Source organism: Echiichthys vipera (assembly GCF_963691815.1).
Source record: "Echiichthys vipera genome assembly, chromosome: 8".
In the NCBI taxonomy this organism is placed as follows: domain Eukaryota; kingdom Metazoa; phylum Chordata; class Actinopteri; order Perciformes; family Trachinidae; genus Echiichthys; species Echiichthys vipera.
The window spans coordinates 24,335,134-24,347,764 of NC_139833.1; the positions used below are offsets into that span (position 1 = coordinate 24,335,134).

General features: G+C 40.5%; 2 protein-coding genes across 2 annotated transcripts in view; one reads left to right on the forward strand and one right to left on the reverse strand.

The window, feature by feature from the left end:
- LOC310950364 (ankyrin repeat and IBR domain-containing protein 1-like) overlaps window positions 1-3,741 on the forward strand; it is a 35,798-nt gene extending 32,057 nt beyond the window's left edge. The window contains exon 20 of the mRNA XM_083918112.1: window positions 562-3,741. Coding sequence (XP_083774238.1) covers window positions 562-1,449 — 888 coding nt within the window. The 3' untranslated portion in view covers window positions 1,450-3,741. The remainder of the gene's footprint in view (window positions 1-561) is intronic.
- A 663-nt stretch (window positions 3,742-4,404) lies between these two features.
- Window positions 4,405-11,050, reverse strand: LOC310950997 (protein lifeguard 1; the record flags this gene model as incomplete). Its single annotated transcript, XM_083919056.1, has 10 exons — window positions 4,405-4,557; window positions 5,114-5,161; window positions 5,766-5,855; window positions 8,155-8,242; window positions 8,892-8,929; window positions 9,059-9,149; window positions 9,444-9,497; window positions 9,960-10,038; window positions 10,437-10,605; window positions 10,946-11,050. 10 exons carry the CDS (start codon window positions 11,048-11,050, stop codon window positions 4,405-4,407), a joined length of 915 nt encoding a protein of 304 aa, XP_083775182.1.
- Between the last annotated feature and the right edge of the window lie 1,581 nt (window positions 11,051-12,631).

Sequence of the window (12,631 nt, forward strand, 5' to 3'; positions counted from 1 at the left end):
AACAAATCGCCTGTAGCTTAGAAACATTAGATTTGAGCATGTCAAAGGATTATTTAGAGGGGAAAAAATTTTCTGCAAGCCCTATGTGCCTGCAGGGAGTGGAAGCAGAGTGCTACACACACAATACTGACACACACACACACACACAAACACACAAATAAATCCCTACAAATCGGGTTTGAGTACCTTAAAAACTACAGAGCCTAGCTAAAAGTATGCATTTGTGAATGGGCTTGGGGCTAACTGCCACAGTCTGGTTGTGGAAAGGGTAACATTCTGAGAGACAAACGAAATCCCTTTTATTTCATATATTTGACAACAAAAATACACAATACTGCCAGCTTTATTTTTTACCATTGTGGAGTTTTAAGGTATACAACTTTAATAAAACACTCAGCAAACAGCAATTCAATTACAAATAAAACAACATGTTTCCATCTGCAGTTTGAGCCTGCTGCTGCTTTTACTTTCCTTGCCAATGGGTGGTGCAGGTTGGACTTGAACTGCAGGTGTGAACCTGCTGCTGCTGACACTGACACTGTATCGCGGATTTCCTTACAGGGTCTTGGTTCTTTGGATGACGATGACCCAAACATTCTACTGGCCATTCAGCTGTCACTCCAGGACTCCGCAATAGCAGGGTTTGGGTCCCACAACGATGTCCTTGCCAACGAAGCCTCGCTCGGAGCAATTGGCACCTCCCTGCCTTGTAGGCTTGAACAGAGTTCTCCAGGTGTAGAGAGTAGAGGTCCTAGAGCTTCCCTTAGCAGCTCAGAACTGCTGGAGCTGGGAGATAACTTGGCTAGACATGGCAATATCAACATCAGCACCCAGTACTCTGCTGCCACTGGTGTTCCCGCCTCTCGACAGCACTGTGACAGTCACCACCAGGCTTACGGGGCTTCTGTGCCGATACGACTGGCTCCAGCTGGCAGCAACTCATCGACCGGCCTCTTCTCTTCTTCCAGCGACACGCTAGACTCCACCACATGCGGCAGTCACGACCCATCCTCGTCCTCTGCATTAGCAGCAAATGCTAACCTGCTGGGCAATATCATGGCATGGTTCCATGACATGAATCCACAAGGTATCACCCTGGTTCCCTCCACCTCCTCTGACACTGACTCCAACCTCGGCGCACTCCATGCAGGCGGAGGAGGGTGCCTGCAGGATGATGAGAAAGGCGGGGAAGTCACTCAAGAAGTGATTGCAGATGTGGGTTTCTGTTCTCAGAGACTTAGCGACATGGAGGAGAAGGACTGTGCTGTCGCTCTGAGGCCGACCCAGTTAGATTTAGTGGGGCTGGACATGCCGCTTCCTTACATGGCCACTGTTGAACGGGTTAGCTCAAAGGTCTGCCATGTCGACACTCCGCAATGTGAGTCTTTATCTGACCAGCTGCCCAGCACCAGCTCCTCTGAGTGGGAGGACCAAGTGCACTTGGTATGAACTGATTAGCTGAGAAAGGAAAGAGTTTTTTTCTGAAGGGCCAAAAAACCCCACTATAGATTGCAAAAGGATTAGAGCTGAGGAATGTGTGTGACGCTATTCAGGTGGAATGTATACACAATGAAGAATGTGTCAGTTTGCACCGAGTGGGGGAGTATTTAGACTCTTAGGTTAGTCTAGCATTGTCAGCCCTGCTGAAAAGAAAGCAACAGCTGAAGGAGAGATTACATTTGAACAGTTTCACAAGGATATAATTCCTTAAAATGATTCTGTGCTGATAGAAGTATGAAATCTATTTTAGAGGAGATAAGAGATGTTGAGACCTTAGTGCAGTGCAAGTGTTATTTTCCACTGGAGTAAAAGCCTACTGTAGGTGTCTGAATCAGGTCTTAGGGAGCTTTTTCATCTGTACATATAAGTAGACTAATATTTAGTTCAAATATTGAGTCTATGGGGTACAGTCTGGGAGATAAAGTAGTACTCGCTCCTGTCCAAACCTGCCTACTTTACAGGTGCCAAACACTGACTAGCAAAAGCACAGCTTGCAGTAACTAAGTGGATTATTCAAAGCAACATGTGCCTGCTTATTACAATCTCAACGACTCAGCTAAAGTTAAATGTGAAAGTCCCGAGCCATATTCATGAGATTGCGGCTGTGTGATATTTTCAAATCTCACCATCTAGAAGCTGTAGTGTGCTGTGACATGTAAACCTGTAGTTTAAGACCATAATGGTTGTGTACTTTATTATATGAAACAGTCACACACAACAATTTTGATATATTATTCATGAATTCATATTCATTATTAATGAAAAGTTGGTGGCCTGCTTGAAAACATTTCAAAATTGACTTCTATGACAATGGTTATTACCCCTTAAAGCCTCAATGCTAACACACTTTCAATGAGAAATGTCTTCTGAGTTCTGATCTTTAACGCTGATGGGCTCAGAGGGGCTGCTCAGCGTCATTCAGTTCAGTATATTCCATTGTAGCTCGCTTTAATGAATGTTTGAGTACTGTAGCTTAATGTGGAGCGTGACAGACTAAGTAGACAGTGAGTCATCTTGTTTATGTACTGCAGGAAAGGCCAGTGAGAGAGATAATCAGGCAATCTCATTCAGACTTTGCTGAATTAATTAATCCCACCCAAGTCACTGTAATTAATCACTGGGTCCTTTTTAAGTGTAATATGAGCAAAGCCTTCTTAGAGCTTCGCAGATGTCCCGGGCTGCAGGGTAATGCATGGAGAATTCATGAATGTGTATTGGATCTCAAACACATGGGGAGTCCATGTCTTTGAATCGGTTCTCTACGCAGTTGATACAGTGCCTTTATGTCAATCACCGTTATTTTATTCTTTTTCACACACTTTCCGAGTGCTAATTACACAGTATTTACAGTGCAAACAAAAACACCTGTTACCTTAAAGTTATTTCTCTCACATAAAGTTTAGAGTGTGCAAAAATGATGATCTTGATATTTTTTTGCTCATCAAAATATTTGTAGCATGAGGCTTTTTGTTGGTTCTAGTAGTATTATTTTAACGGATAACACTGATTTTGATATGATTTGGTAAATTTGGTAACTGATAACGTCAAGCTTTCAAATCTTATTCCCAAATATTTTGAAAGGGTTTGTTTTTCTGTGATTTAGAAACTAAAATCACTGTATTGACTTTGTAAGTAGTTGACCTACTGTATGTGTATCATGTATCTTACCTGAAGACACTAAAATGGAGGAAAGTTGCAATATAAAGTAGGTATTTATTTGAAATTAATTAAATCCATTAAATAAATATGGATTGTAAATAACTAATATGACACATTGATCAGTGTTTTACCTTTAAGACTTATTCAGGCTTTGTACAGACAAACGTCTGACCGAACTAAATTACCGTTTTTTCCTTCCTAGCAGATGTACAGAGCCACATTAAATCTAAACATAGTGATGACAAGTGTTAAAAACAAGTTGTGAAACTGAGTTCCATATGGTTGGGGGAGCTAACTGTTGGGACTTGGTTAATGGAAGTGGGTTTAACCCAACGGATAACATATGTTGCCCTTTTGTGTAACAGTATGCTGTGCATGAAATGGATTCAAGTCTAGATGGAATTTGTACTTCCTTTGTATTTCACTTCTAATGGTCAGGTGATTTATTTTAAAATGGCATATGACATTTTGTAACTCACTGAGATTTTCTATTGTAAAGCAACTAATTCTTGAAATGCTATTTGCACTTTCATAGTCTATACTTGATACATTCCCTCTTTATATGAAACATGTTTGATGTGTGATGCCAATAAACTATATGTTGAGTTTTAATTTGTGTTTTTTATTGATTAGTGACATTTTGAGCATCATATTTTGGAGAAAAAAAGAAAATCACAAAGGACCCACATGGATCTATGGGAGTGCTTTAATAGAGTAAGTTTGTTTTCCAAAAGCATCTTGGAGCATTGACACAGTTTGATCCTCTCAACAGCAGACTGTTTTTTTTTTTAATGCGGCACAGATCACAGGATGGCTCAACTACTTCTACTCACAGTAGTATCATAAATTACTACCTGAATTGTTTAAGCACTTTCTATTTGCCTTAAAGTTTCAGTTTCTCGCTACAGAAGACTAAAAATAAAACGTTCAAGCACCATATTCATAGAAACAAATATTATGCACATGTATTGTAAGTTCTAGCTAGAAATGCATGTTGGTGCAGTATAAAAAAAATCTCAAATGTAGCAACCAAGATTTTTCACATGGTATTGCAGTGCATAACACTGACCCTGACACATGACAATAAAACAAATCTGTGTCTTGGAGGACACATCAAACATCTTTGTCTAATTAAACACGACAGCAGATGACTGGAGGACTAAAATATAAATGTAGTGAGATTTATATTGTGTGCAGGAGGAGTTTCAGTGTTTCTTTTGGGAGGCCTGTCAAGGAGGTTCAGTGTTAGCGGCAGAGTCCGATGAGCTTCAGCAGGAGGAGGAAGAGGAAGACGATGTCCAAATATAGGTTGAGAGCAGCGAACACGTACTCCTCCGGAGATAATTCATACTTTCTGTGTTTCCCACCCAGGATAAGCTGGGTATCAAACACAAGGTACTGCAGAGAGACAGAGAGAGATGAGTAATGCTTCAACACTACCAACACTGACGTCTGAAGGCTGTGTTTGTGATGAAATAGAGAGCCAGTTCCAGGAACCAGTCTGAAAGAAAACACAGGCAGTGTTTCTGATCTTTGAGAGGGGGCTGATAAACAGGCTATGTAAATAATGTAGGCTGAAAATAAGTTGTGACTTGCTGCTGACAGCGTGTACAGCTCTGTGTGCAGCAGCAGTTTGTTCCACCAGCTGACGAGATGGGTCACAACATTTGCTGTTAACGCCAAAGGCACGCAGAGAGGTGGCTGTGAGAATGAAGCCTACTGCTGTTAAACGCTGCATAATTGAAATTAAAGGGCACAAGGACATCAGAGTCTCTCTCTTTACACTAACTACTGTGACAGACACTGGAGGCAGGCTGAGATCAAATCATACTACAGGACTTGACATTAAGTCTTATTTGATGATTTTTTCATTTTAAAAGGGCATTTTTAGTCTGTCTTCTATTCAACCTGTGTTGCAGAAAACCCTATTTGTCATTAAGTTGAATGTACTCACTAAAGAAAACAGCAAGGTTCCCAGGCAGGCATATAAGATGTTAAGATACTGTTGAGAGAATCAGAGACAAAATCAGCATCAAAATTGACTTCATACTAAAACAAAAAATATATATATTTCTGTTTGTATTTGAATTTCTATCTTAGTAAAATGAAAGTGTGCATGCTGCAGATATAACAATTTAGCCTTATCCTTTACCTCAGCAGCTGTAAAAGTGAGCATATTTGTTTATCCCTTTTTCTATTCTAGTTGTTCAATATGGTAAATATGACAATAAAGGTTTGATAATGGGTGCACACAATATGGTTTAAGAAAGCAGTTCCTATTTTCTTTTCCAGTTCCCTTGTCGTTAAAAATAGCAGTTTAAAATCAACGTAGAGCTTGTTTCTGTAAATCTGCTGCTTAAAGCTAAATCACTCAGCCGTCACAGTAAACAGCCGTGTACATTTAAACACATCAGTCTGAGATCAGTGCAGCTCCTGAGAGGCTTTCTTCTTTATAGTCTGTTCAGCACACAGGTCAGTGCCAGTACATCCTGGGGATAGAAGGTATGTGGCTGTATGTACTGTCTCCCTTTGACTGCACACTACTGCAGTCCATTTCAAACCAGTTGTCAATGCAAACTCGGGTGTCAACAGGCTTCTTGATCTACCTGTGATCGGAGGATTCCACAAAGCAATGCCAATGAAAAGAGGGTCCAGGCAAACACCCACAGGCTCCCATTTACTCCAGTGAAGTCCCACTGGTGCCAGAAAAGGGGGAGAAGAAAGAGTCACCGAATGTGACGAGCATCTCAAACACAACAGTAGACAGAACATCTCTCATTTACACTCATCATTGCCATAAAAGCTGGGGCGCTCAAGGTCGTCTGCATTGCAGCTGTGCTGTGAGGTGCCGCAGAACTAAATGATGAAGACACTGCAGTTCAACACACGAGAAAATTGTGAACGATTCTGGATGTAATGATCCTGGATAATTAATCAAAAAGCTGCAACGCAGACACAGAGGAGGGGAGGGGAGGGGAGGTGGCCTTTTGGCCTACATGCCCTTTTCAGTTAGACAGAAAAAAGATGGCAGTTACAACAGGAGAATAACTAACAATGATCACCTGAGGAGCTATGAGCTAAACATGCAAGGCAGTCTGTATGACATTTGTATCCCGGTGACAGAGATAAAAAAAACTCTGGTACAGCGAGAACGTGATGAACGTGAAGTCATAAAAGAAAAATAAACCAAAAGCGTTTGCAGTAGTGACTGTTTACTGAGCCCATAAAACAAACACTTTTATAGGCTGCGGGTGAGGCCACTATTTCTATTTATATCACAGTTTCCCCCTCTACATGCAGGCTATTTAGACCTGATACATACACCTTCTTTCCACAGATTACTAATGAGTAGAGAGCATTAAGGAACAGATTTATTCTCACTATAATCATTAGACACCTGCTTGCGAGTTTTATCCAATCTAAGCAGTAGAAATAAATGTCTGCAGCTCCTTCAGATGCAGTGAGTGGCAAAATGTGTGAAATGCCAAAATGCATTAAGAGGCAATTAAGAGGGACTCTAAATGCAATTTAAATTTGACCTACATCTATTTCACTTGTCTAATTTTTTGCCCCACTGCCTGTATGATTACTTTTGTTCTGAATATGAGGCAATAATTGAAACAGCATGACAAACTATCAAAAGGTCTCCTGACTTGTGCATACTGACTGTTGCAAACAAAGCATTGCAACATGTCATTCAAATTTTAAATGTCACTTATGCCAACACACAGAAGGATACTTTATATAAACCAAGTGACGTCATTGAGAAATAACAGGGTTCTGCTTTCTAGATAAGATAATTGGTGAGAGGTCTGGACATGTATTCACAAAACATTTGATCTTCCCACTAAGAGGACTCCTAAATAGCACTTACGTTTCCTCACTAAGAGTTAAGTGTGTTAAAACATGTTCACAAAGCTGCTGAGACCAATTTTTACTAATTAACTGGGAGAAGTCTTGGGCAGGGGTTGAGCCCGTTGCTACGGATGATGTCATGTTTCATCAAACTGTGATTGGCTGTTTCGGACTGTTTTAGGTCTCTTTCAGTGAATTATTTGTGGAATACTGTAGGAGTTAACAACTAGCAGGTTTCCATGTACAAAGCTTTGTCATTATCAGATTACATAACCATGGCTGATAGTGAGAGGAGCAAACATAAAACCAAACTAGACACAAGTACAGCTTTTACTTCTTCCCAACTTGTGCATGAAAAGATGGACATTATAAAGGAAAAATCAGTCAGGATACCCAGCACTACTATGATCATAATTCTCTCATGACTAAGGGGATACATTTTTAAAAGCTCAGTATCATTAAAGGTTTCTAAAAAACATGCTAGCAGCAGTCATTTTAAGATTGTTTGTGATTTTCTCTTACTTAGGACATACTCCTAACTCAGCAAGATATAGGCAACTTTTAGCCTTAAGATGCAAGTGTATGTGCAATACTTTTCAATATTAAAATACATCTGGATGGAGGAGCATCCTGTCTACCGGTGTGTCCCTGAAAAGGCCCCTTTAAAGATTAATCTCAGAGCAAGTTTGCTTTATTAGACAGTTCATGGTGAAAGGAGACAGGCAAAAATGGAAGAGGGGGATTTTGAAAATAACAAAAGGCCCCAGGCCATTTCTGACCTCAAGATTTATAGTATGAGCCTCAGCCAGCATGATGACAGCCCAGAGGTTTAACTCTGTCCCACCTCTGGACATAAGGAATTAACTTGATGGACAAATACATTGATGTCAGCAGTAATCATAGTTTTGCCTGGGCAGCAAAGCCAACAGAGGTTTAAACCTTTGCTGGTGACTGCATATAGCAAACGTTGCATGAGAGAACCTGGCCAACAGCTCAGCTGAACACTTTTCCTTTGACTGCACAGGAAACACAGCTCAGTATATGGACATTTACCACTGACTGCATCGCAAAGCTGCACTTTATGAAATTTCACTTTTGGCTGCACTGCAAACTGAGCTCATAGTGTGTGACAGATCTTACCTTTGACTGCAGAGCAAACAGAGTCAAGGCGAAGGACACCAGCGCTGTGGCCCCCACAGCCCAAAGAACTGCGTCTGCATTGTAACACCTGCAGACAGAAATATCAAAGAGATATGCAGTGGAAAAGGCACCCCATAGTACCATGTCAAACTAGTCGGCAGGCACAGTGGATACATGAACAGTAGGGTTCTGCTCTATCTAAAAAAGGAAACATTACTTTCTTATAAGAAATGTAGTATTTTTTTCATTCCATAGTCTGTATTATGTATCTGAACTAGAATGATGGCAGGAACCCCCCTCTGAATGTGCACTGCATAATATATGTTCATTTCATATCAGTTACAGCTTCAGTTATGGCAATGTTCCATAAATATGATAATTTGAATGTATTATTAATAATAGTCAGGCTTCAACTGCTGCCTTTACTGTCAGAGTGACAAGCTGCTAAGACAAAATGTCCCATAGATGGAAACGGTAACGTGTTTACATGGGAACAAGTACAGAAAAACTGGTTTTAAACTATTTGTGATGCTTCTAATTTATCTTCTATCTTCCGCAAAAAAAATAAGATTCTATGTGCTTTTTAATTTGGTAAACCAACAATGAGGACATCTTATCAGGGTTTATAGCTTTATTGCTGGCATCCAACCCACTATTAGATATGGATCAAATGGGGTTATCATTGTGTAAATGAGTCAGCATCAGGTGGGGATTCATCCTTGGAAACAAACACTCACGCAGACACGGATCCCAGCATCAGGCCCTCTACAATTGTCTGAGGCAGAGAGAGAGTGGAAGGGAGGGAGGTAGACACAAATGGAAAGTAAATACATGACAAAAAAAACTGTGAAATAGAGCAGGTGTGGATATAATTTGATGCCTGGCTGGTACTGCTTGTACTCACAAACAGGCCCAGGGCGATGAAATTGAGGGGGACTTGACGACGGAGGTTGTCACAGCAGGACAAGGCCAGGATGAGCACCATCACCGCTGCCCTGTTTCACAGAGAATATAGAGTATATCGTAAATAGCAAACAAAAAGGCTATAAAACGAGCAAAGCACTGTGTTCAATATGTGAATTCACTGAGTGCATTATTTATGCGGTGTAGCTGGCAGTTTCCTGGATTGGAATTCAGACTGGGGTGACAGTGTGTGATTTACTTCTATGGAGTTCCATGAGCGACATTTTCATTTACTCACCAACAAGAGATTTGTAGGTGGTCAAGCTGGTTAAAGCAAGAAAGTGCACAGCGTCTAGACAATCAAACTGAATGTTTGAATAGCTTACATCATAGCGCCAGAGAACCAGTAGTTGTCCCATGTCCATTCCCTGAGAGCATCCCTGTTATTCCATAAGACAAAGGGAGAGAGGAAGAGGGGAGTGTTTAATAAAGGCACCATTTATTTGATAGAGGCAGTAGAATGATTTTATTAAATATTAAAGGACTGAGCATTGTGCACATGGGAGCTGAATACAATTTATGAAAAGAAATTGCTGTAGCAGTGTTCCACCACATCTATAATACAAAACATATAAAGCTTTCAAACGACTGCAAGCAAAAAATGTTATGTGGCAGAAATGCCGTTTGTTCCCTACCATCCTGTCTCACCTTACAAATTTATGGTGATTTGAGCAGTGGGCTGCACGCTCAAAGTTTTTGCGGGGACAACTATAGTACTTGTGCTTGTGATTTTGGGTGCTCTTACATGCTGACAGGCTACACTAAATGTGGATTGATGGACAGGTGCCTGACGTGGATTCATCTCTTTTTAGAAAAAATTCCCTTGTGTAATAGGGTCTCACCAGTAAAGAAAAGCACAGATGATCCCGACAGTCACCAGCAGCTGAATCATCAAAGTCAAGTAGACTTTCCTTATGAAACCTGTTTGTAAAGAAAGACGCCGTGACACATAGTGAGACAAGACAGATAGAAAGGCAGACAGACAGCAGCTACATAAAAGAAATCTGCCAGAGCAAAGCAGAAAGGGTTGTTTATGCTGCACAACATTTAGAAATGGTTCTGTTTTCAACAAACACATTTCCACCTCCCATTTAAGATGATTTGCGTTGTGTGGGAGGTGAAGAGCTGAGGCATGGTATAAGAGGAAATCAGGCAACAATTTTCAGTTTCAAATCAATTTCAAGAAAACACTGCAAAGCAAATGAGGGAGCACATATTGTTTATCCCTTTTGCGCTCTGACCATGCAAACAAAAACATATTGGTTTCTCTCCCCTTCTGTTTCTCCCCCTACCCATTCCTCCCTTCTTGGAGCCCTCACCTCTTCGTATGGCAGCGTCACTGAAGCTGCTCTCCTCTAAGCCATGACAGTAGTCAGGTGGAACTTGACCATACTGTTGGTCGCCTTCAGCTGCTGCCATGACCTCAGGAAAGACCATGTTATCATAGGTGCCAGGAGGGGAGATGACTGCAACGTCCCCCTTCCCTACCTGATTCACCCAAACCAACAACACAGGTAGCTCAATCAACACTTGAAGAAAATTCTACTTTTTGAACAAAAAGCAAACATAAAATAATGTGAATAGTTTTGTTAGTGCATCAATGAAAGAAAACTAACCATCCATGGGAAATTAAAATGTGCAATATAAGTGCTTGTGGACACTATTGTGTGGTTTATGATAATCCCATGATCAAAGGTTGGTAGCGTGTGTTATCGACGCATGCTGGACTTTGAATCCAAAATTAATAAAAAAATAATGTGATATAAGCTTACTCCCTCATTCCCCATTCATGTGAGGCTCACACAAATGTTCTAATATCGCTACTTACCTGATAGCTCATCCCTGTGTAAGGTCTCTGCCCATAGTCCTGAGGATTGTATGGAGGGGGGTGAGGTTCATAACCATCTTTACTGCTGCCGTTAATCTCGTCCATTCCACCAAAAGTTAGCAGATCTTTTCATCAACTGAGGCACAACACCGACAGAAGAAATGTCAGACATACAGGTAAGTTAAGGTCATGGCTGAGACCACAAAAGCATCCTTCTGAACAGCGTCAGCGCTTTCATCAGCAATGTTAAATAAGCAAATGGGGCAAAGTCAGACTGGAACAAATACATAGGTAATTATGAAATGATGCATCACACAAACACGAGAGCCATCCATGACTAACATCCATAATTATGGCCTTAAGCCTCCATTTAATAGAGCTGTATGTATATTTAATAGACAAATAGGTTGTGGTTAATTGCTCTCAGAGGAAATTCAGTTGTCAAGAAGCTCAAGGATTCTATTTTACATATAGTGAGGACATGAGAGTAACGATTTCCTTTGAGCTCCCTGGGTTTGCATTAGTCATTAAAGAGAGAGTTCTAATTAGCTACACAATGACCAATTCTTTATGATATAAAACTTCAGTAAAGCAGGACTGCACTGACTGTAGATAAGTGTGTTACTGAGTCCACACAACAGTTCCAAAGAGACTGCATATGAAATCTGCCATTAAGGTGTTATTAATAACATACACTTCTTTCCAGTAATTAGGAATGGCTTTTTGATCTTGGCAATGATAAATCATTTTCTACATAAAAACACATTTTGATAACTTCAGTTTCCTAAAATCAACATCTCAAACCAAAAACTGTGATGGACAGGACACAGCGGAAATATGTTTAAACATATTTTCCAAGATTTAAATGACATGAAGGGGGAATTGTCTCTGTTTGTTTACATAGCCTGAAAGGCTTGAAAATCACCTCTGAGATATAATTAAGTTTTTCAAGTTTTTAACAAGCGATTGATTGCTGTTTGATTTAAATCTGCTTAAATAAATCAATTATTTACATCTCTAAGCCCTTCGTAATGTGTCTTACCTCTGTTGTGACGGACAGAAATCTGCTCTGCTGCTCTTCCTGTAGTGTTGGTTCCCCTTCAGGGCAAAGTCTACCTGCTATCAGTCGGTTCCCACAGAGACAGGACTTTAGCTCCTGGGTAAAAAATGTATCCCTCATTAGGCTCAATGGGACATTCAGATGAAGTTCTTAAAATGTCATTAAACCAACCAGGCTGGCACTTTGTCAGAGCAGATCGCGTTACCTTTGTTTTTCAGCAATACTGATCCACACAGGCCTTTGGATCAAGCTCATGCTGGTGCTTTCACACACTTTAACATATGCTTTAAATCTTTATTTCCTAATGATATATCATTTGGCTGCTGTGTGTGATGAGCCTGTAACATATCCTTCTGTATTGTAGAAAAAGATGAATGCAGCAGCATGGCAACCTGTGGAATGGCTGATCTTGGAAACACATTAATAACCTGCTCGTGGATACTGTCCAGTGATGGAGCGATGAATAAATGATGTACGCCATCAATCCAACATACACAAAGGGACTAAAGACATGAGTCACAACAAGAAAGAATAGCTTAAGCATACTGTACACCAAAAATACATGAAGTAATGTAGGTCAATACAGTGTTAGTTCTACTCCGTGGAGAATCACCACTGAAAGGAAT